The sequence below is a fragment of the Setaria viridis genome, chromosome 2, assembly GCF_005286985.2.
Source record: "Setaria viridis chromosome 2, Setaria_viridis_v4.0, whole genome shotgun sequence".
NCBI lineage: Eukaryota > Viridiplantae > Streptophyta > Magnoliopsida > Poales > Poaceae > Setaria > Setaria viridis.
The window spans coordinates 20,828,391-20,854,324 of NC_048264.2; the positions used below are offsets into that span (position 1 = coordinate 20,828,391).

Sequence of the window (25,934 nt, forward strand, 5' to 3'; positions counted from 1 at the left end):
AATCAACCGTTGAACTTAAAAGACTGGAAAATTGTTAGTCCTAGCGTGCAAGCAGTAAACTTAAGATATCAAAGTATTTAGATATCACTGAGTTGTTATAATCAGAAGTAAAACCCAACATTCAGATTTTTCCTCAAAGCAAAGAGTTCCAATAAACTGAAAGAGATATACTCAAAGCAAAATATTAGCGACCAGGTAAGCAGCTAGCAATGATTAGAAATGCCAGCTAGCAATGATTAGAAATGCTTGTAACAGTAAGGTAACTTACTATGCAGGAACAATAATAAAATGTTATGTGTTAAAGACATTCAGGCACTATAAACAGTGACAGTTGAGGGAATTTCAAAAGTGACACTACGGAAAGTTGAGACCCTGTAACAACAAGGGAATTTTATGAATGAAGCTACAGAACTACTGAAAGTAGTCTCAGTCTATCAATACCATAAAATTCATAAAAAGGTAAAGAACTACTGAAAGTACAGGACCACAGGAAACTTCACCAACAATACAGATCGCACACATGCTTATCAGGATGCTATAGGCCATCACTGCTATGGTGATTTTTTTTCTCGAACACGCAGGAGAGCTGCGTATCTTTGATTAAGAGAGAATAGAGGTCCAAATTACAGGGCATCACCCCACCTTGGATCAGGATGGGGGATGTAAACCATAGGCACTAATTTTTCATAACAACAAAAAAACACACAAGGACCTGACCGGACTAAACCTCTGTTTTGAACTCTAGATCACCACCCTTTCTAGGTGCAGGCCAGCAAGCCCCTTGGCTCCAGCTACTTGCCACAAATGTGCTTCATCTATGAAGGCATGAAGAGCTCTACGAAGATTTGGAGCAGAACCATCAAAGACACAAGCATTGCGATGTTTCCAGAGGGTCCATGATCCCAGGATGACAAGGGAGTTAAATCCCTTTCAGTACTGTTTATGAAGTTTCTTCCAAGACCTTCTCCACCATTCTGCCAAGGATTTAGCTCTGCGACTAGGCACCAAACTAGACAAGTTCAAGGGATTTAGAATAGAGAAATAAAACTGTCGTGCAAAAACACAGGTGGTAAGGATGTGTTGGACCGTCTCCTCTTCCTGATCACAAAAGGGGCATTGGTCAGGGTGAGGCAAGCCTCTTTTCTGCAGCCGATCAGATGTCCAACATCGGTTCTTGATTGCCAGCCAAACAAAGGTTTTGCATTTGCTAGGCGCCCATGCTTTCCAAAGCCTCTTCCAAGGTTCAAAGGTAACAGACCCAACCAGAAAAGCTCTATAGGCTGATTTTGTAGTGAAATGGCCCGAAGCTTCAAACCTCCATTGGTGTTGATCTTCCATAGTGTTTAGCATAATATTTGACAAAGCATCCCAAAGCTCCAGATAATCATGAAGTCCATGCCAGCTAAGAGCTCCTCTTATGTCTGATACCCAAGATTGCGCTTGTAGCGCTTGTGCCACAGTTCTAGTTTTTCTCACCCTCAAGGGAACACTTTTATAGACATCTGGTGCTAATTCTTCCAAGCAGCAGCCATGTAGCCAACGATCTGTCCAAAATAAGGTATTCTCCCCATTACCAATAGAAGTTGCAATTGAAATGGCAAACATGGCCCGACTATTGGAATGAACTGGTATTTCAAGACCACCCCATGGTCGGTCAGGTTTGGTCTTTTCAATCCATAGCCATCGCATTTGTAGAGCCCAACTCATGGATTCAAGATTGTGAATTCCCAATCCTCCCAGATCCATGGGCCTCATGACCTTCTCCCAGGCCACCAAGCAACATCCTCCATTCACATCCTTTCTTCCTTTCCACATGAAACCCCTTCTAATTTTATCTATGGCCTTAATGAACCATTTAGGGACCTTGATGGCGATCAGCAGATAAACAGGAATTGCAGTGAGAACGAAACGAAATAGTACCGCTCGACCAGATAGATTCATGAGAGAAGCTTTCCACCCTGGGAGCTTGTCAGATATCTTCTCAATCCAAGTCATTAAATCACACCTTCTCAGTTTCCTGTCAGAGATAGGTAGTCCCAAATATGTGGTAGGGAAAGAAGAGGTGGTACATTGCAAGGTGCTGTTTACAGCCTCTATTACTCCACCATCACATTCTATGGGGATTACGCAGCTCTTATGTAAGTTGGTTTGCAGGCCTGAAGCCACACCAAAGACATACAACAGATTCTTAGTGAGCTGCAGATCATCTTCATCCGGTCGAATAAAGAGTGCTACATCATCAGCATATAAAGACATGCGTTGTCCAGTGGAGTGGAGGGGCTGTAGTAGGCCCTCAGTTTCAGCTTTCAAGAAGAGACTGTTTAGGACATCCATAACCAAGATAAAGAGCATAGGGGATAAAGGATCTCCCTGCCGAAGGCCTCGCTGATGAAAGATGTATTCATCCGGCTGTCCATTAAGGATAATTTGAGTAGAAGCTGAATGAAGGAGATTGGCGATGAGGTTGCACCAGATGGGACCAAAACCCAAGTATGAGAGAATCTCCATCAAAAATGTCCAAGCTACTGAGTCGAAGGCTTTAGAAATATCAAGCTTTAAGAATAGGCTTGAGACGTTACGACGATGCAGTACCTTGATAGTCTGTTGAACCAACATGAAATTATCATGAATACATCTGCCCCTAATAAAAACACTCTGATTTGTAGCAACAAGGGAGTTGAGATGAGGAGCAAGACGATTCGCCATCATTTTGGTAATAAGTTTGGCAAAACTGTGCACAACACTGATTAGCCTATAATCTTTAGCCTCCAAAGCCTCTGTTTTTTTCGGGATGAGAGTTATATACGCTGAGTTCAGCAGCTCTAATTTCCTTCTGTCACCCTGCTGTAAAGTGATAATGGTTGCCATGAGGTCTGCTTTGATGATTGGCCAACAAGCCTTATAAAATCTCCCTGTAAAGCCGTCCGGGCCAGGGGCTCTGTCAGCCGGGAGGGATCTGATTGTCGACCAAACTTCCTCCTCAGAAAAAGGCGCGTCAAGAACTGAAAGATCAACTCCAATTCTATGAAAGGCTGCCAGGTCCAAGGTGGATTCTCTGGGCACAGCTGTACCAATCAATCCGTCAAAATAATCAAATAGCACTTGGTGTTTATCCTCCTGAGCTGTGGACACATGATCCCCCTGTACCAATTTGGAGATAAAATTCTTCTGTTTTCTGAAACTGGCCTGTTTGTGGAAAAAGGAGGTGTTCGCATCACCCTCCTTCAGATATCTAACTCGTGACCTGAGGCGGGCGATTGTCCGTTCAAGGGAGGAAAGAACCAAGCAGTGACGTTTAAGTTCTCCTCTCAACCAGTTTTCATCAGAAGAAAGATCTCGGTGATCTTGGGCCATCTCCAGGCGGTGTAATATGTCTCGAGCAAGAGCAAGTTGTTCTTTAATGTTCCCAATCTATTTTTGGCTCCATGACTGCAAAGCTCTACTGAGTTGCTTTAATTTGATCGATACTCTCTCAAGGGGACAGCAGCAATTCACATGCCCCTCCCATGACTGTTGTACCGTCTCATGGAAATCTGGAAATTTGATCCAGAAACTCTCAAAGTGGAATCGTTTCTTCCCCAAAACTCCTTCTCTAAGGCCTAACAGCAGGGGGCAATGATCCGACATTTCTGTAGCATGGCTTTGTAGCAGGGTCTCAGGAAAAATATCCTCCCAATCATTGGTACAGAGCACACGGTCTAACTTGACTAGAGTAGGCGACTCTCTTTCGTTGGACCAGGTGTACCTTCTTCCAAGAAGTGGGATCTCTTTTAACTCTAAATCATTCACAAATCGACGGAATCTACCCATCATGGCATGGTTGACATTCTCATTATTCTTATCTTCAGAACAATATATCATGTTGAAATCACCGGCCAACATCCAAGGTCCGGGGCACCTTGCTCGGACTTCCCGAAGTTCATCAAGGAAGGCAACTTTGTCAGCATCACTTTGGGGGCCATAAACTACAGTAAGCCACCAGGAAGGATCATCACCTCCCCCACTTAGTAAGACAGATACAGAATGGCGGTGAACATGGTGATGATCTACCACAAATGATCCTTCTCGCCAAGCAACCAGTATCCCTCCCCTTGTCTGTTGTGCAGGCAAGAACACGAACTGAGTGAAGTCTTGACCCAAAATAGATAAGACGTCTCTCTCAGATATATGTGCTAACTTGGTCTCCTGGATACAGACGACCGCTGGCTTTGAATCATCCACGACCTTTCGGAGGTTATCACGCCTAGCCTTGTCATTGAGACCACGAACGTTCCAAATCAAGATGCTTAGTCTATCCATTGAGACAGAGATTTAATCATGACCGAAAAAAACATTTCCGTCATTACAATGAGATAGTAACATCAGTAACATGAGCATGTCCCTCAGGAGGTGCGTCCCAGCCAAACAAGGCCGAAAGTGCAACCACATGGTCACGACATAGGAGGTGATCATACAGTTTGGCATACCGATCAAGGTCGTCATCAGAAATCCTGCCCTCGTCATCAGTAAGACCCAGTTTCCTGCAAGCAGTTGATGCCGATGCTTTGTCTGATTCAGGGGGAAGTTTGGCAATGCGGCGGCTGCGTCGTGGCAGACTCATCGGATAGACGGTCTTCTTTCTTCTTTTCGCAATGGTCGGGACCTGTACAAGCGAGTCCACTTTCTTAGTGACCCGATCAATGAACTCTGTAGCCGGAGGTGGTGTTGATGGACCTTGCATCCTTCCTAGCCTCCTTGAGTAGACGATGAGGTTGTCAGGGAGGACCCTCGCGGGTGGAACGAAGCCCTGGCTGCATGGCTGGGCGCTGCCCTGGTCCCTAGGCGAAGTCAAGTGCGCAGGGACGGCTGGCACAGACTCAACGCCCAGGGGATCGGGTGACGCCAAGCCGGAGGGGGAGGTCGCCGTCTCAGGGATCTGCAAGGACGGCTCCACGTCAGGGGGAGCTAGTCATGTAGTGGTTGCCGGAGCAGGAGACACAGACTCAGTAGGAGTTGAGATATGATCCGGGGTCGAGTCGGACCCATGGCCCCCAGGTGAATCTTCAGAGGTGCTGAAACAATGTCCATCCCAAGATGCAGCTAGACACACAGGTTGAGCTGTTGTATCGGCAAGGTGGCCCTGAGGCAAAAAACGATTGCTGGCTTGCTCCGTTCCTTGATTAAGAGGTGCGCGAACCGGATCAGCACCGGCCGTTGTGGAGTTAATGCGCTGGTAGGAGCCCGAGGCACCCGCCGCCGTAGTGACCTCGAGCACAGGGGCCATCACACCCAGCGCGGTATCCAAGGTGACTCCTCGTTCGGAGCTATCGTTGCACCCCGAGGTGGCTGGGCCCAACCGTGCATGCACAGAGACGCGGTGGACCCCTGTCGTCGTGATCGATCCGCCTTCCGTCGCTGCCGCCGTAGGAGAAGCCGCCGTCTGTCTTCGCCAGCGGCGGCGACGGTGGCCTCTGTCGGCTTCAGGAGGGGGTGGGTTGGGTGGGTCCGCCGATGGAGAGCCGTCGAGAACTCTCACCGATATTTGCACGGGATAAGAAAGAGAACGCTGGACGTACTGCTCTCCCAAGCTCGGCACAGCAACTTCAGGAATTTCCATGTTGATCAATGGGGGAATGCGATCTGGATTGGAGCACCAGGCCGTGAGACGGAAAAACTCTCGTTGGGTGGCAGTCACTGGATGGACGTCGTGGAGAAGGCAGCAGTCATTGAGAAGCTGCGTCGCCGTCTCCGCGTCCCATGCGTGCGTCGGTATTCCTCTGAGCTGCACCTCCACGACTGCAGGTAGCAATGCCGCCGAGGACTTCATGATTCGCGACCATCGCGTAACATGCAGACGCCCAGGGGGAACTGGGATAGGTCTTCCATCGTTGAGGATTCTTGAAGCCGTGATCTCATCTGGTGAAATCAAGAGGAAACTAGCGTGTCCCAAGGGAAGCAAGGACAGCAGAGTTTCCTCGATCTCGAACCTCTGAGCCACAGTTGGCACAATCGCTCCAGTAAGATCACCTGGGTTGTCCGCAATCACCAAGATGACGAGTGCGCGGCCGGCGAGCTCCTCCTCCTACCGAGCGATGGCGACCGAGCGACTGACCACATGACGTGGCCAATTGAGGTGGCCAGCGTCGGTGATCGGGCGATCATCATCACTCGAGGCGAAGGAGGGAGAGCCATCCGAGCCGCCGGGGTTGGCAGCAGTGTGCTGGGAAGGCCGGCCACGACCCCTTCCACGCTTGCGAGTACGCCGGCGCCGTCTTCCAGCGTCAGCGCTCTCAGCAGTAGCAGCCGGCAGGGCAGCAACATCCGACGGGGTCATGGGAACCTGGGAGGGCGGTGACGGTGTTGAAGATGAGGAGACTTGCCGCCACACCAGCCTGGAACGGGGGTTGGCGGAAGACGATTGCCGTCCAGGACAACTGTAGGAGCGGTGACCAGTATTCCAACACCGAAAGCACCGTGGACTGGATTTACAGGACGTTGCGCGGTGCCGTGGGGAGAAGCAGTTGAAGCACTTGCCGCGAAGGTCGACCGGTACGGGGCGACGAGGATGGCTTGCAAGGCGGCGGGCCTCTTTGCGCGTCCGTCGGCTCACCACCGTGTTCCAGCCATCCGCATCCGGGCCAGAAAGCAGGGGCGGCGGGCAGGCGTCAGCCGGACGCAACACGATCCTAGGGGAGGTGCTGCGAGGGGGGCACGCCGAGGGAGGAGAGGGAGAGTCCGTCCGTGGCACGGAGAACGCTGCCAGGAGCACCTCCTTGAAAGATAGGGGAGAGGCACTGCTGCCAGACTTCCCAGAAGGGGGAGAGTCGCGGCACCAACGCTGAACCTTGCTGCGCCCAGTTGCTGTCGCGGGGAGAGGTCTTGACGCCGGTAGAGAGGAGGGGGAGGTGGCCGTCGAGCTCGGGGTGAGCGACGACGTGGGGCTGGTGGGGTTGGCTGTGGCGTCAAGGTTGGTGGAGGGAAGGGGAGGGGGCGAGGGAGACGAAAGGGTAGTCATCTCTCCGTCCGAGAAATTTCCTATTTTTACTGCTATGGTGATGGAAACTACAAACAGGATTCCTACATTTGTGTTAACTGTTAACCCAAAGTATGGGAATGTATGTATATAGCAAAGTACAGGAAAGTTTTCATTTGCACAAAGTATGTATCTATTTTCAAATCATAAAATAGTCACCCAGTCTTTTATAATATCTTCATCCAGTGCATTTGTTTCAAGCTAGCCATCTGTCTGCACCAATTAGTGCCCTATCAACACCACTTGCACATAACACGAGAAAATAAAAGCAAATAAATGAAAAATAGGGGGGATTATTTCTCCTTTCCATATGCACAAGGTCTTAACTCCACTAGAGAGGAACATGCCAACATGATAGACACATAACATCCTTTCTACTCAGAACCTTATACTAGAGAGGAAATTTAGGGGAAGGTGAGAAAAACTCCCTGCAATACTCAGAGACATAGTTCATGATCCTCCATATCACATAACTCAGGTTTCAAGCACCGCAAATACAAAAAAATCCATTGTTAGTACATACCCTTGGGGGATCAGTTGCACTTGCTATCGACATCATATACAGAAGAGTACTGTTGATATACAGCTAGTGCCATCACTAAGACACTAAGGATTTCAAGTTGCGACAGAAAAGTGTAACAATTTTAGGTAACTGAGTGAGGTAATGGTTGATGAACAAAAATATTTGCCTCACCTCAATGTCAAAACAGAATGGTTCTTTACCAAAGTTTACAGTCAACCTGTAACAACAATAAAGATTTTTTAGTCTGGAGCAAGTTGTAGTAGATTCTGATCAAACTCAATAAGATGGAGAACAAGTCAAAATGCCAAGGGGTTACCTCGAGTGTGGATTCCCTTTTACTACTTTCTGTCCATACTTGCGCCATCGATAACCATCATCTAAAGATCAACCTGACTAGCTGTTTGCACAATTATCCTTTGAGCTGGAGTCGGCACATGTCTGCCCAATAAAATTAGCAATTATATACTGAAGCTTGAAAAAAAAGAAAAAAATGTCTAACTACCTTCTGTTTGCATTTGCATGACCAGCATCTCCCTCTTCCTCACTATCACTTGAGCCCGACAATTGTTCATCTCCTTCTCTCCTCCTTGACACTGATGGCGCAAGCATGAAGGACTCGGGCAAATTGCCTAATTAATTACCATTTCAACAAACTATGACTACATGAGAAATTTGCTCTAACCGTCCTTGGAGGAAACCAAACCAGCAAGCAAGCAGGTGCACTGGGCAAGGAGGGATCGGGGGGAGGAGGAGAGGAGAGGAGGTGCCGGTAGTACCCGGGGTCGCGGTTGCAAATGTCGTAGATCTCCATGTTCTTCACCCAGTCTGGACCGATCAAAACATCGCTGGTGGCCCGGTCCACCATGGAGCCTGCCATGGGTGGTGAGGCCGGGCGGCCCTGGCTGGCTGGCTTCGAAGGTGGCCGGCTCCCCGATGTGGCCGGATCGGAGCGTGGGGGGAAGGGGGAGGCCGCCTCGGACCCGCGCCCAACCCCACCTTGCCTCCTGCCCTGGATCCACGGATCCACCCTCCACACCTCCGGATAAGCGCGGTGACCGGAAGTGGGGGGGGGGTAGGTGCGGTTGCCGGAGGTAGCGAGCGAGGCGTGACCACCGGAGGTTGGGAGGGCACGACCGCCGGAGGTAGGGAGGGGGTGGATTCGAGATGGAGGAGCAGCAACTGGATCTGAGCAGAGGAGGGAGAGAAGATAGGTGGTGGTGCGGGAGCGGAAGGGGGCGGCAGAGAGGAGGAGGAGGGGGAGGTGGCTTGGGGCCGACGGAGGAGGAGGGTCAATCTGCGGGTGGTGGTTGTGGCGGTAGGGGTTGTGGGCGGTGGTGGCTAGGGCAGGGGGTAGCGCAGGAGAGGGGAGGAGAGGAGTGGGAATGAGTTAGGGTTTGGGGGAGCTAGTAGCCCAGTGGTAAGGCATGGGTGGCCTGTGTCCAAGGTCATGGGTTCGATTCCCTTAACCATCACAATTTTTTTGCCCTTTTCACGTGGCCACGCAGGGGAGGTAGCAGGCTGAGCGATAGTTGGGCCGTGCAGAGCTGGCGTTGCACTGCTGGGCCGAGCGAGAATGGCGCATGGGAGGAAGCAGGCCGAACGAGAGCTGGTCCAAGCGGAGCTAGTGTCGCGCTGCTGGGCCGAGTGAGAGCTGTTAAGTAGAAACAATACAATAATCTGGCACAAATGTTGAAGTGGTGTGGTGGTGATGCTTATTTTTGTGAGACTAAAGATCCAAGTTTGATTCCCCATTGTGCCATATTTTTTCAGTTTTTAATTTTAAATGATTGGACCAAATATGTATAAGGAAATCTGCCAGAAAAAAAATCATAAACACAATCATGGCATGGTGGTAAGGCACACTCATTTTTAGCGCTAGGTCACCGGTTCGAATTGTCCTCACCCCCACTTTTTTGGATTAATTATCTTATGCATGCCACGCAAGCATTATACAAAATTGAGAAAATACCAACAATTACCACAAGTGATGGTGTGGTGCAGTGGTAAGGCATTGGAGTGTGGTCTGGTTCCATGGAGTGGCCTCATCACAGTTGGATATTATGTAGTACGTCATCCGAGTTCTGCCTCCCAAGCAATATGAATAGGTAAGTGCATCATAATATCAAAAAATGCTGGAGGGAATATCATCTCAAGCCTACAAAGGGTCTCTGCAATCGATTTGGTAAGTTCTTTCATCCCTGTTTCCTCAAGCTCCTTTGAACATACCAAACTAAAAAACCTACTGAGCTCGATCAATGGGATCACTACTTGCTCAGGCAATATTTGGAGCACCACCAAGAGTAAAAGTTTTTGTAATATAACATGTTAGTCATGAATGGTAAGTCCAGCGACCTTAAAACCATTGACATCAACACATCTCTTGATATTTCAGGCACAAGCATCAGGCATCTTAACACCTTGAAGAAAATTGCACATAATTTCCTTCTGATCATCACCTAACTTGTAAAAGCTGGTGGCAAAGTGTATGTTCCTTTATCGTCGAACGATAGATGTTGATCCAGCCTTATACCCAATTCTTGCATATCGAGTCTAGCCTTCTCACCGTCCTTACTTTTACCAGCCAAATCAAGCAGAGTCCCTAGCAAGCTCTCACATATATTCTTCTCAATATGCATCACATCGAGATTATGGCGTATAAGCAAAGAATCCCAGTAAGGAAGGTCAAAGAAAATACTCTTCTTCCTCCTATTGTGCCATCTATTATCTTTATCGCGCTGCTTCCTCTTCCTCGAAGTAGTCGCTCCAAAAGTGACTTGCTCGAAAGTCTTGTACTGGTCCACTACTTCTGCACCACTCAGAGGCACTAGAGCCACCCTCATTTCTACCTTATTATTGAAGCTCAACTTGTTCCTCCACCACCTGTGGTCCGTAGGCAAGAAACGATGATGGCCCATGTAGCAATGCTTTGAACCATATTTTAGCCACAAGTAATCGGTATCCTTGTGACAATAAGGACAAGCAAACCTTCCTTTTGTGCTCCAACCAGACAACATCACATATGCAGGAAAATCATTAATTGTTCAAAGTAGCATTGCACATAGAGTAAAATTTTCCTTTTTTCCCGCATCCCAAGTATCAACTCCATTGTCCCATAGCTCTTTAAGCTCATCGATCAGAGGCTGCAAATATACATCAATGTTAATTCCTGGAGATTTAGGCTCAGGAATTAGCATCGACATCATCCAATAGGATTGTTTGAAGCACAACCAAGGAGGCAGGTTATAAGGAATCAGGATCACTGGCCATGTAGTGTAAGTCACATTCAACATCCCAAATGGATTGAAGCCATCCAATGCAAGTTCCAGCCTAACATTATGTGGCAAATGCAGTATACTTGGCATCTACGTGCCTCCATGCCTTTGAGTTTGCTGGGTGTCGCACTGTACCATCTTCAACCAATTCTTCCTTGTGCCAACGCATATGCGCCGATGTGGTCTTGTTCATATATAATCTCTGCAGTCGAGGAATAAGTGGAAAATACCTCAGTATCTTACGAGGTAAGAGTTTCTTATTTACTCCATCAGTGCCGTCACCACCACACTCTAAATATGTATCTTTCCACCTACTCTCCCCACATTTTGGACATGCATTCAGCTTCTCGTACTCTTCTCCATGGAATAACACATAGTCATTAACACAAGCATGAATCTTTTGGTAGTCCAGTCCAAGGTCTCGAACTACCTTTCGAACTTTGTCCAGGGTATCTGGGACACAATGGTCCTTGGGGAGCACATGGCAGAATAATAACAGTACTTACTCTAGAGCATTGTTGCTAATACCGAACATGCACTTAATCTGATATAGCCTCACAATAAAAGATATTTGGGTAGCCTTCTCGCAACCTGGGTACAGTTCTTTCCTAGCTTCTTCCATTAACTTGAAAAATTTTCTTGCTAACTCATTTGGCTCCTGATCACCTCTAATTTCACCATGACTAACTAGCGATGAAAGCAGTTTAGTGGATGAGATGCCATCATCATGATCACCTTCTTCACCTTCATAAACGTCCCGATCATCATCGTTCATAACAACACGTTTAGCAGATCTGCCAGTATGATGTTGTTTTATGTAATGCGGATCGAGCCCTCTAGTATTCAAGTGCAACTCAACAACTTCTTTATTTTGATATGCCATGCGACGACATCGTCTACATGAACAGGGCGCAGTCTAACCTGGTAAGGGGCCAGCATCAAAGGTATCTTCAATGAATTTAGCAACTTCGTTTTGCCCCGTAGCATCTATATGTGACAATTCCATCCAACTACGATCCTCATGTTCATGTGCCATATTGCAAAAAATCCAACTAATATTTTAAGCACAAGCTTGTAGTATACTACTATACAAATCCTGAATAACCTTCTGAATAACCTGCAAAAAATATAGGTTCCTCCATCGGTATTATTACTATCAACTAGTATTATAAAAACTGAATGAATATATGTACTAATAATTGAATAACTCAAGTTTTTCAGCATGCACAATAATTAATTAATTAATTAATTGCGATAGGTCTGGATCGATTTTATACCTTGCATTGAGAGGATGGAATCGGACAACACTCGTGTCATCCCGCACGTTGAGAGATCGTAGAGGACTAACAAGGGGACCCTTCAATTCCTTGGCAATCGACAACTCGCAAGCTAGCTAGGGATCGGGAGACGATGTACGACAGGCGATGACCGCGCGACGAAGGGGAGGAGTCGTGCGAAGAAGGAGGGGAGGCGACAAGAACGTGGAGGACTAACAAGGGGACTCTTCCTTGGCACTCGGCAACTCACGCGCTAGGGAAGACGACGGCAGGCGGCGGTCGTGCGGCAGCATCACGCGAGGAGAAGTGGAGGAGATGAGTCATGCAAAGAAGGAGGGTAGGCGACGCTAGGATGACATAGACCAGGATTAGGCCTCTCAGCTCGTGAAAAAAAGGCCTGCCATATGTGTGGGCCAAAATAAAGGCCCACGAACATAACCAAGCTAGCGGTACCCACAAACTCATCTATTGCAACCATGCATTCTCCTATATTGCAATGACTATATATTATTGCAATAGCACCTCCTGTATAGCAACGGTTTCAATATTTGTTGCTATAACCAAGATTTCTTTTGCAACAATACTATTTTCGTTGCTATATCTAATACTAGTTGCAATGATTCATATTAGCGTTGCAATATCTAAGACTCATTTGCAACATTGTATATTTTCATTGCAATAACCAAGATTTCTTTTGCAACCACACTATTTCGTTGTAATAACCAAGATATCTTTTGCAACAACACCGAGTTCGTTGCTATATCTAAGACTCTTTTGCAACGCACGATAGTACTTATCACAACGTGTTATAATCGTTGCAATATGGACAACTAATTGCCACCACTATAAAATAGCGTGGCAATACGTCGCTGCAATTACAACCAACAAATATTCGTTGCGATATAGCGTACCTATTGCAACGACTAAGTTGTTGTCGCAACGCTACACACATGGTGGTAATATGACACCCCTATTGCAACTAAAATGGACTATTGTCGTAATAACCTCTATGTATTGCAACAAAAGTCACATGTTGCAAAAAAAAAATTGGTTGCATTAGTGACAAAACCTCGTAGTGACATGTTTTAGGAAGAAAAAATTAATGGACCTACAAAACCACTTGATTTAGAGGAGAATCTAACATGGAATGGCACGTTAAAAATACATTCTAAATTTTTATTAAGATGGATTTAAAAAAACTTTTTACTAAGATGTATTCCCTCTATCCCAAATTACTATTTATTTTAACTTTTCTATTTGTTATGAACCTATAATGTATGTATGTATGTATGTATGTTTGTCTACGTACATAGCAAAAGTTATGTATTTAGAAAAGTTAAAATAATTAGTAATTTGGGAAGGAAGATATGCAGATAGTAAATGGATGGAAATATTTATACATGGACAGAGAAGTTCCGTTGTGCTTGGCTCGAATTCGACCTCTCGCACGAGTGGAAGAAAAAAGAACATGAGTCTGTGTATTAAGATCTACTCCTATGTATATAGACAAGGACAAGTACTCCGTTGGTCCAAATCATAACCTACCTACCCTTGCACGTGGCTAAGGGGGTGTTGGTTCCATGGACTAAAATCTAATTCGTGTCACATCGAATATTCGGATGCTAATTATGAAGATTAAACATGAGCTAATTATAAAAATAATTACACAGATGGAGGCTAATTCACGAGATGAATCTCTTAAGCCTAATTAATCAATCATTAGCAAATGGTTACTGTAGGATCACATTGTCAAATCATGAACTAATTAGGTTTTATAAATTCGTCTCGCAAATTAGTCTCCATCTATACAGTTGGTTAGATCAAAGAATTTTAGGACATCTTAAAAAACCAAACACACCCCTAAATGACATCCCCGACAACGATGGAGGACGTACGGGATCTCTGCAAATAAAAAAAATCTACAATTCCGCCGGTTAATAATTAAAATCGTCAGGAGACATGCATGAAATTAAATGTCGACGACGAGAGTAACTTGATCTCTCCGATCCCTCGTACTCAAACGCCTGGTCAAAACAAGCACCGGGAATCCTAGTCAGACGGCCACTTTTGACCACGTTGTCTCTGGACTCGCTCACTCGAACTTGTGAGCACGAGGACCCCCAATTGTTTCTTCTTCGCTGACTGCAGGTTACCAGGTAGCTTCCTGCCGTGGAAACTTTTAACAAGCCGTGCATGTTTATAAGTGGAACTATAACTGCCATAATATGTATTAATTTTTTTCCTTGGATGTTCAAGTGATCAGGGATACGGTTTTGTATTGACCAGACAAGCAGCTTTGCCTTTTACTTTCCCCTCACATGGCTTGCGGCGTTTGGTTGTAATCCAAATATACTTGTCTACAGTAAATCAGCATGAAACTAGTGGAATCTTTGGAGTAAATATAAGCTGTAAGCCACAAGTATAGTGTTTGCCCTTGGCCCTTGCGCATTAAGGGACCACATGTTTGATGTCTTATGTGTTTAGCTAATGCAGCTATTTATTAGTAGAATGTCATGTGTATATCACTATTTATTAATGTCACATCCTAAACTCCCAGTCATGTAGGTCAGTCATGTAGGTGGTGTTCGTAGGTGTAAGTGTGCATGCATGAACAGTATATTGTGTTTCTTCGTAGTGTTAATGTTATGGAGTACTTAGAGTAGTACCTTTTGCCCTTAAAGTCATTCATAATTCGTATGCAATATATATGTCAGTTGATCTTCAAAGCAGCAATTCGCGGCACCAATAGTATATTGCGCTTCCCCAGGTGATTGACGGTAAGAAGTGGACTCTTTTAGCTTTAATATTTCTTCGCTAGCTTCTTTGACAAATTGAACCAAATCAGGGCAATGCCCCCAAGAGCCGTACTGCATTTCCTTGCTCCACATGTATCAGCTGTCGGGCAAGCTAGGACGCGAGATCATGTCCACGCAAAGTCACGTCAAAATTGTAGATTGCGCACTTGAGCACGCACGAGACCACGGTTTTCTGCTCTCGCGTGCTTTTTTCTTCTTTTTGTTTTGTCGATGTGACTCAACTCGCGCACTCGGCCATGAAAGAACCCAGGGCCTTGTTTAGTTGTTAAAATTGGAAGTGCCAAAATTACTATTCCGGCACTGTAGTACACTGTAACGTTTCGTTTGTATTTGTGAATTATTATCCAAACATTGACTAATTAGGCTCAAAAGATTCGTCTCGCAAAGTACAACAAAACTGTGCAATTAGTTTTAAATTTCATCTACATTTAGTATTCTATGCATGTACCGCAAGTTTGATGTGATGGGAAATCTTCTTTTTGCATAGTGTCAAAGTTGGGAGTTTAGGGTGAAGTAAACAAGGGTCAGATCTTTTTGGCTGCTGACAACCACATGCTGCTGCCTGCTGCCAGCTGCGTGCTATATATAGGTAATTTCTCTGTTGCTTTTTTGGATAAAATTTTGACAATAACTACACTACATGTTTTGGTAACAATTTAGTACTCGCTAGTCCATCAAAACATGTATTCACTGCTTAGCCATCGTAAAAGGTGCCTAAGTATTAGAACTTCATAGATAATTTAGAGTCACAGCTATCCAATATATTTGCGCTCTCTCTTGTTTGTTCATTTCATAACACAATAGCCATAGATGCTCTATAATCTTATCCAGTTTTGACTTGAGTCATACCATCTCCTCGCACCTCCGTATGTTCAACAACCATTGTTTGGTTAAAATCTTAGCTTGTTGAGTTTTATCATCTCCTTTTGATTTACAGCCCATCTGCCCTGACTTCGTTAAACCAATTTTAGTTTCTTAATTTCAATCTTACCTTGTGCAGTTGGCAGGAAAATATTAAGTTGAAACCCTAGTGCTTGCTGTAACTCTTATTCTGTATCATCTTCTTCGATTTTACTAAGAATCTGGATTATAGATCCTAAACTAGGCTCTTAGTTACTAAAATGGAATAAACAGTGAGCCTACACCTTAGTGATCATGATGCCAAATTTCACCATTTAAGAAAATAAATGTAGTAAACTACCAAAAATGAATATATATCCTATAATGTTCTGTCAAATAATTATTTAAAGTAGAAAGTTACATAATTATTTGTCATTGAGTATCAATACATTTTAGCACGGCTTGTTGTTGTGATTCATTAAGAAATTTAACATCTTTAATGATTGCTAAACTATTGAAATCAATATGTTTATTGCTACTAACAAGCATGATGTGGCATGTATCATAGCATCATGTATCATGCATGTATACTTTGATCTTATTTTTCTATATATTTATAATGACATAAGTGAGTACTTTAGAATCAAATAGGGGTACATTACATTATTTTTTCTAAAGCATGTTTAGTTTAGATGAAGATGTAGATGGTAAGCATGCCACATATGTTTAAATTCGGCCGGCAGACCTTCCAGGAGACATCGGCGTCGCTCTCAAATCTTTACAGATGCTAATCCGTAGTTAAGACATGCCAAAAGAGAGATTATGACGCACTGACTTTGGCTTCCCTCATGGATTAGGTGAATGACACTTGACCTTTTGTCAAATGTTTGTTAATTATTTACACTTTCTACGCAGCTAGGTAACTTCCTGTGATTTTGATGTTCAATTTGGCACGTGGTGGTGTCCTAGTGTTTCCTTTTACCTGCTATCGGCGTCGAGTGGACTCCATCTTTCAAATTCCAGCGTAATCAGCATGTATAGCTTTTGTTTCCTTGTTTGACTTATCGTCAATCCGACACCGATCCTAATTAGTTCGCTGTCTCGATCTGCCATCGAGGAATATCTAGCAAAGGGTTAAATAAACAGAAAAAGTGGAGATCTGATGTTGCTAAACCAGATCCCTAACGTCAAAGTTTTCGTTCTGTCGCCATTTTCTATGGAGATGGGCACCGTGCAGAGAAGTGGAACAGGAAATTGTTTGGAAAATTCAGGCCACGATTTTTCCTTTTGATGTGTTCCTGCAGAGAAACGGAGGAAGAAAAAAGACATTCAGGCCTGCCTTGGATCAGCATAGTATGAGAGTAGCAATTGAAAGGAAAATATCTTTCTTCCTACGTTGCAATCATCTGAAGCCTCGCAAGCTTTTACTCGTCAACAGTGGTATTGGCTTCCTAGCGTAGCAAGAATCCTCTCCCGTTTACCCATTTAGCGTAGCAAGAAGCCTCTTACCCCAAGTTTAGAAAGTCATACAAAAAGAGTATACAGTTCAGCGGACTATCTACTATGTTCCCCATTTTAGGAGGTCTCCAAATTCCCTCTCCACCTTCCATTTCTGGGGTCTAATAGGGTATGAGCTATTATTGAAGTTGAACATATTTTTATGACTCAAAAAATAGATAGGTTTTGATCTAAGAGTCGTCGCTCGAGTAGCTCTTACTGTGTATAGGCTGCATGACAGTGGGGATGCCACTGAGGCGCTTACCACGGTCAATGCCCGGCAGGGGCAAGAGGACAGCAGCAGTGAATAAAGCAATGCAGGGAGAAACCGGCGGCGTAGAGAGAGAGGGGAGAGAAAGATGAATATAGATGTTTGATATTTATCGTCGGAGAAAAATGAAGATCTTAGGCTACCAGCAATAGCACCGCCCTTTTTATTTTATTGCACTTGAGATGGCCGTGGACGTTAGGATTCAAGTTCACGCATTGGGACGCTAATCACCTCTGCCAACCAACAAACAAAACAGCCTAGCCAACTCTTGTACACCTCACTTAACTGTTGCAATTGCAATCAAACAGTTGCAATTGCAATCCAAACAAGAACAATGCGCACAGAAGCGACTGTACGTGCAGCAAAGAAGCTGCTTCACGCCTTCATCTACAACGAATGGAGTCGAAGCCGGTGAAAGCAACGTCGTCTCTCACTCAGTCCTAACCACCCGGAGATCTCAAGTCCCCAGCCCATCTGCAAACCCAAACAGGCCATCAAAGTCGAGCACACAGCCTGTCAAGCCTCCCGACTCTGGCCCATGAGACAGAGAAAAGAACAAAGGCCCGCCCAATGGCAGCCGGCCGCACAACAAAGCCCGAGCCCGAGACAGGCTTTACATTACATCATTTAAACTTTTGGATAAACATTTGCAATGTCCTCCAGTTATTAGCACTACAAGGAAAAAACACTAGATTTATGGTCGTGAATGGACAGAATTGAGCATCCATTGCCCACGGAAGAACAAGCTCCCGTAGCAGACATACACACAGCTCGCTTATTCATTGCAGGTCAGTAGGTCCCATGCTGCTTCGATCACCTTCAGAAAACATAAGGTCCAAACACCCTTCTGTCGCTGCTTCAGTGATAAAGCTTGTTCAAATCATCTTTGAATTTGGTTTTTATCTGTTCCCTCTTCAGTTTAAGTGCTGCTGTCACTAGCCCAGACTCTGGAGTCCACGGTTCAGGCAGCAACAAGATCTTTGCTGGTATCTCAAATTTCTCAAGCCTAGCCGCTTTTCCAGCCTGCATAGTTTGAGCATATTACCTTACATGAGACTTTTTTTCTAAGATTGTTGAGGTCACCAGCAGTGGAGAAAATAGGTTCTAATGCACCGTTGCAGCAGTAACATAAACCTAACATGAGACCCAGCTTTAGGCTAACCATCAACTATAAAATTGGATGCATAACCACACCTTGCCTGCAACTAACATGTGGTTACAGTATGCTCCAACGCCAGAAAATAATACTCCCAAAGTATGGTTGCTGCTGCTAGTCCTAGTACTAAGGATAAAGTAACCAAAACCTACAGCACCCCTTCAAATGAAAAACTGAGCTTCCGTAAATCAAAAGGAAGTTTTTTTTCCAATCAAGTAGATTTTTTAGTAATACAAGATGCACTCAGTTATGTCTAACCTTTGATAAGGATTGCTGAACCTCCTTAATTGCTTGATCATTTTGGCAAAGCTCTTCAAAGTCTTTATAATTTATCCCTGAATTTTGAGCCCACTTCTCCAAGGCCTGGTGTGCCGGAACAACCAGGGCAACACAATAATTATGAAATGGATCGGCGTAAACCATGATGTTGTCCACATAATTGCTTGTCGATAGAGCTGATTCAACCTGCAGAGAGAGCCATACCGTTAATCTCATTTCAAAAAAATATTCACAGGAGACTTTTTTTTTTAACCAAACCTTGCCAAGAGAGACATATTCTCCATGTTGAAGTTTCACTATATCCTTTTTCCTGTCAATAATCTCAATGCACCCATCAGGATGGAACTGACCAATATCACCAGTGTAGAACCAGCGCATGCCCCTCTCATCAACCTGTAGGTCACAAAAAAAAGGAAATCAGGAACGAACTCTACATTCGATGCCTGTAATGTCCTGGAATTCGGGTAGAGAATCTTACCTTGTATACTTCATTCGTTTTTGCTTCATTGTTGTAATAACCTTTCGTTATACTGTACCCACCAACCACAACCTCTCCTCTTGGCATTGGAGAATCAGAAATAGTATAACCACCTTCTTCCCATGAAACAAGCTACATTTGTTTGACCCAAAAAAAATTACAGATGGTTAGAGGCCTGAACATGCTGGTAAAAGAAAGGTCTCAGGAAAAATGGAAGTGTTCAGAGTACTCATTAGGGAATCAACACCAAATGAATATTGCGGGAAGTATTCATTGGGAAAAGTTTGCACATGCCAATTGAGAAAAGTTAAAAGTTATAAGCAGTGCGGCTCACTAGGTGGATCCAGAAACAGGTGCCAAGCAAGACACCACCGGGCAAGCTCTAATCTCATGTCAATTCTTTTTAATGCAGGTTTCGTTTATTATCATCTGACACAAGAATATCAACTATATTTGTTAACTAGTATGACAGTATCCAGTATCCAAAGCAAACCCATAAACGCAAACCTTGACATAGCAGCAAGGAAGTGGTGGACCAACACGGCCCACACTTGTGTCATCCCATTCAGAGAAAGCTGCTCCAGCACAAGTTTCAGTCAATCCATATCCTTGACCTACTGGGACACTGCAGCAACAATCAAGAAGCATGTAAGCACAAAAAAGGAATTACCTTATCTTACCAGCAAAGTTCATGGGAGTATATATGCCAATTTAATCTAGAAAGGTCCACTGGTTAATACTAGTATTCTTCAGCTTGCCAGTGTGAATTGACAAAGTAATTCAGAATTACTCACACAATTAAGAGTAAACTTAAATGAACTATTCCAACTGATAATGAAAGGAGGAACAAATATATGAGCATGTTATAAAAAAGTTGTCATTTGTGTACATTCAATGAGAATGTTGATCAAAAGCTTTTATAAACAAACTATATTGCAAATTCACATTCCAACAATCCCTGTTGGATACATGGAAATGAGTTTAAAGCTGCTACAAACCAAGCTCACTAAAAAACCAAAGTTAAGATTTGCATGTATGTCAACTAGTACAAGATGATGGTCTTAATGAGAATATATGCCCTATGAGTAATAATCACATTATTACATCCATCGAATCAACTGGCAGATAGAAAATTGTAATTCGAGACAAGCTGGGCAGAAGAAATTACCCTAGACATATATTCATAAACCTCTGTGTGTCACTTGATAAAGGTGCACCACCACAAAGAACAAATCTTACACGTCCTCCAAGCATTGCCCGTATCGGTTTAAAAATAAGGTTATCCCATATCATCCTCTCTGGTGCCCAAGATCCAAACCAACTCCCTTCAATTGCTGCTAGATTTCGATTATATGCAAAATCAAACAGTTTTTTTGTCACCCCACCCTTCTCACCAACCTGGAAACAGAAATAGAAATGTTAATTTTCACAGTGGAGTTGATGGCTTACACATGATCACAAGTGATTCATAACATTTCAAGGCTGCTAATTATATTTATACTACAAGTCATTTTGTGAATCTAATTCATAGAAGCATGGTGGTATGTACGGTTTGTGACATTGTAGAACTTGCCTCAAAACCCTACCACATGTTCCAGCCACAAAATGAGAAATGTCACGGAATATTCCTCAAGAGGAAAGTACTCAAAATCTAAACTTTGCTCAAGTTATGTATCATTTTCAAATGAGCATACTTTTGTATCACAGAGCAAGGGATGAATATACAAAGTAACATTTACACAAAGCCCCAAACAATAGGTGATAATTACAATATACATAAAATATTCTATAAGTCACAAGGCTAATCAACAAAGAATGGCTGGAAATATGAAATTCAGAAAAACAAATCACCTTCTTAAACACTGCATCTCTGATGCGATCCAAAATTGCAGGAACTGAGATCATAAGTGTAGGTTTCAGTACAGAAACATCTCCTTTTGTCCCCTTCTTAATCTTGTTCGATGTATCAGTCATAGTCAGAGCTGTACCATATCCAATAGCAGTACCAGAAGCCAACATGACAGTCTGAACAGACAACATTGTGCATATCGTCAAAGATTTCGATAAGTCTTGCAAAATGCATGTATATGAATTATAAAATATATCACCTCTGCTGCTAGCTCAAAGACATGAGCTAATGGAAGGTAAGCCAGATACACATCGTCCATGCCAAGGTTTGGGACGATTGTCATGACTGCTGCAGTTGTGGCCACCATGTTTCCATGCGTGATCATAACACCCTACGTCAATTTGAACCACAACTAAATTATGAAAGAGAAGCACTGGATAATTCAATAATTTCTGCAATAAAACCCATAGGAAGAAACTAGCTAGTTGATGTGGCATCGCAAAACTCCAGAAAACTATTCTTTTAGATCTTACTTGTAGTCCACTTGCATCTGAGCTTGATAGCTACAGATATCTAATAACTAAAGCCAAAGTGAAAGCTTTGTCCAGTATAGTGTAAGTTTTGCAATGCTCAGCAATCACCATCTATTTGCTGGACCCAAAAAAAAAACGCACTGAACATTCAAACGTGTCTGATTTTGTCCCACAGCACTCTTAAGGACCCAGGTCCTGCTACCATGGATTCTGTATCATGGACACTCATGTATAGCCACGCAAATATTAAGACCGAGATTATAACTCATTCTCTGTTTAGATGCGCAAGAGAGAACAAATTTCATGCTTCAGGCGGTCAAATTGATGTGGATAGTACAATGGAAAAGTAGCAGTTTGAACTGATTAACTACATATTAGATGGCAGCATCAAAGCTATGCATCCTTACTAATCTACCACAATAAGGGGAGTATATGAAAATGATATTCCTGCAAGGAAGAAAAGCCATATGAAATGAAAATGTTTCAAGAACAGAATTTTCTACATTTTCTCCTCTATGAACTAAACAGGTGGCCAGGCACAATTGGAAGATATCATTACTCTATGCTAGTTCAGATGTTGACCAAACAGGGCAATTCTCTTTGAATGGCTCATATTTTAGTTTGGATCTCATTCTTGATTCAGCACCAGGCGCCTTTTCTCTTCTTTATGTTCGTGCAAATTACATGATTATGAATGTGTAAGATGCAGTGTCTTTGATCAACAGTCTACCTTGGGAAGACCAGTGCTTCCACTGGTATACATGATAACCGCAGTATCAGAGCTTGAAGGTAACCTTGCATCAATGTGTGATGTTTTGCCCAGTTCCTCTACTTCAGTGAAAGACAATGTTGTCCAATGCTTCATTTGATTCAGTGTCTCGGCCTCGACAGGTTCATCCTCAATATAGATAACATGCCTAAGACTCTTCAATTTAGAGCTGATTGCAGGTAGCTTCTTAAGTTGCTTTGAATCACATATCAGAGTTGAAACCTGTGTCTGAAATTCAACAGAAGAGCATTCAAGATGTAGGACCAAACCAATAACTGCTTGTAAAATTCCTGGACTTCAACACTTCCAACACCAAATAATGTTAGGAACTACTCCCTCCGTTACAAATTGTAGGTCGTTCTGGCTGTTCTGGCTTTTCTAGGTTCATAGATATTATTATGCATTTAGACATACACTATATCTAGATGCATAATAATATCTATGCACCTAAAAAAGTCAAAACAACCTATAATTTGGAACGGAGGGAGTAGTAAACACATCCATATAGTGCACCAAGAACTTATCAACAGCTAACAAAGATAATCTAGCAAATGAACCACTAAGTTAGGAACAAAGGTAGCTGTGGGATATGAGCATACAGGTTTTTCTAAAGCTGTCAAGTTAAATAAATAGCATAAATATAAATAATTGGATAGTTCTCAACCAGAGAAAGTGCAAGGAAAGATGACAAAAGATACTATATATTATACCTCATTTAGTGAATGCACCAATGCATCCTCACCAAGTGAAGCATAAATTGTTACAGCCGTCAAATTTTGTCGGAAGCATCCCTGAAAAGGAAAAGATAGTACTACAGTCAGAGAGATTTTACAAGTTCTAATGAATGTACTGATACAATGGCATGCATGGCGTGATTACCTGGGCAGCAATGATCCACTCAGCTCTTGTATCAGAGAAGATTGCTGCATGGCTATCTAGATTGTGGCCCATCTTGATAAGTCCAGAAGCAAAATTACATGCACGATTAAATGCTTCTGCATAGGTATCCCATTCATATTCACCAAGATGCAGTTTCTCAAACTTCTTACCATCAGCAGATTCAACAAATTCCCTATTAATTAGCTTCCTTGTGCCAAGACACTTCCGTCGAGAGTATTTTTTGCTGGCCATCTCAAATAGAGCTGCCATCGTGGTGGCACCCTCCCATGGGACTTGAACTAAGGAGGAAAATCTACTGTTTCGCATGGCAAGTCCTGGCTCCCCACCCACATCAGCTTGCACTGCCCTTTTCTTTGTCTTTCTGCTAAACACTGAGGTAAGCAAGAAAGGAATAACTATAGCCAGAAGCACAGCACCAACGACTCCATTCAGACCATAGTCTTTCAAAAATGGTACGTCACTTGTAGCGATTCTTTGTAGAATAGACATGTCTGAATTATTTTCAGTAACTTCTCCCATGGTTTTCGGTTATATCTGGAGCATTGACAGTAACTTGACTAATTCCGCTGCATAAAAGTAAACACAGGTTCATCCGTTTAGCATGTTCTAAATAAGTAACAGCTTTTGATGCACTTGAATTTATACAGAACAACATGAATGCAACATGGATGATGACCCATGATGGGGGACTATGATTGTGTCCTTGTGGGTACCACTAGGCTTCATAATAGAAAGGAAAAAGGTGTCCTTATAACTACCAAAATTAACAAATGTTTGGGAGGTATCAATGTGTTCCACGCAAGCGCAGCACAGATCCAGAAATAGCACTTTGTCCAAGCAACGAAGCTTCAAAAGTGTAGTAATAATACAATAAGTTATTGCAGTTTGTAGTTCTAGAATAGATTATCCTGAACCAGCACCTTAGTGATATGACTCTTGACCAATGCAATAGATAGCATTTCTTGATGACAATTGTACTTGTAAGTATTTAGATCGCATTATCTTGGAAAGTACGATGGTTTCTTTCAGGCTCTTTTCCTATGCTTGTAGGTTCTGTTATCTGATTGCATGCATTTGCAGTGCGGCCATTGAAATGTGCCGACTGGCAGGTAGAATCGGTCAATCAGTAGCAGATGTACATGAAGGAAAAGACTGGGCAAAACTATTTTAGAAAATGACAGCTTGCTTTAAAGAGAATCAACAAAGCTGACTAGGATATGGAGAGCATGGAGTCACGAAGCGGCACAGTTCTGACGAGAAGGATAGTTAGCTGTAAAACTAGAGACGCTTTGAATCAATAGATGTAGTTTCCGGCACCTGTTTGCCTAAAATTACTTGGAAAATGCAAGGTAGCTCCAGCCACATGGCCATGGAAATGGAAAAGCCATAAGACCGAACTGGGAATGTTTCAACCATACAGGAGGTCAGAACAGGGACCACTTGAGAACAATACCGCGACAAAAAGAAAAAAAAACTAGAAAACAAATCAAACCGGATAGGTTGGAGTATCCGATCCCGTAACAGTAGAGAGATTTGGATTCGTGCTTGCTGAGGGGCAAAACCAAAATGAGATTTGGACTTGCGCTCCTCTGGGTCACGGTGAAGAAACAGACTATTCCACGGAACAGGACGAGCGATCTTCCGACTAAGCAAAAGGCAGGGTTTCCTTACCGGGAACGGAAGACGCCAGCCCAGGCAGGGAAGGCGGAAGGATCTCCCACTGCGTGCCACTCCCCTCCGGGAACGCGACGACGAGAGGACGAACAGGGGCGGGTGCTGGGTAAGGGCACCCTGCTCGGATCTGCGAACAGCTTTTGAGATCAACGCAGGAACTACATATGAGGGGAGTTTCGGAAGGAATGAAGGAACGAACGGCACCTGCGTGGGGGATCGCGTCGCTGGCCGGATCTGCGCCCGGCGACGGCGTGAGGAATGGGGGGACAGGGAGAACCTCGGCTTGCGTCGACTGGTGGTGGTGCTCGCGAGGGCGAGTGCGATTCCTTCCCTTTTCCCTTTGCGGGGAGGGGGCTACGTCAAGCGGTCGCCGTGCGTGCCGGCTTCTGGAAGGAAACGGGACGAAACGACTAGGAAGGGGTGCGTGGTCCCCGCCACGCCACGCGGCGGACGCGTGGACTTAAAGGCAGAACCCGTTAACTTCCACCAGACACGTACGGCGCACGGGCACCGGAGCAGCGATGGGCATGTTTGGTACAGCGGGGGAGAAGCGCTGCTCATGCATTAAATAAGGAAAATACGCTTAGTACCAATAGAAGCGGTGAGGAGAAACGTGGTTAGGAGAAGCATCGAAAAAAATGTACCGTTTAGCTGCTTCAACTTATTTTGATCCTAAAAATTGTTTCAAACAGGATCAACGGCGGCCCTTCTGACCCTGACCTACAATCAGCGGCATCCGGTGAAAACATGACCTAGGAACGTCGGCGGCATGCCGGCATGGGCCCAGG

At 44.0% G+C, this 25,934-nt stretch overlaps 1 protein-coding gene across 1 annotated transcript; it reads right to left on the reverse strand.

The window, feature by feature from the left end:
- Nucleotides 1-18,106: 18,106 nt before the first annotated feature.
- On the reverse strand, nt 18,107-25,518 carry LOC117844886 (long chain acyl-CoA synthetase 8). Its single transcript, XM_034725711.2, has 13 exons — nt 25,351-25,518; nt 25,144-25,273; nt 23,452-24,038; nt 23,283-23,363; nt 22,534-22,800; nt 21,530-21,661; nt 21,273-21,446; nt 20,590-20,819; nt 19,929-20,046; nt 19,422-19,553; nt 19,202-19,336; nt 18,923-19,129; nt 18,107-18,531 (listed from the first exon to the last, which is right to left on the reverse strand). The coding sequence occupies exons 3-13, from the start codon at nt 23,989-23,991 to the stop codon at nt 18,367-18,369; spliced, it is 2,181 nt and encodes a 726-aa protein (XP_034581602.1). The 5' UTR covers nt 23,992-24,038; nt 25,144-25,273; nt 25,351-25,518; the 3' UTR covers nt 18,107-18,366.
- Nucleotides 25,519-25,934: the final 416 nt, after the last annotated feature.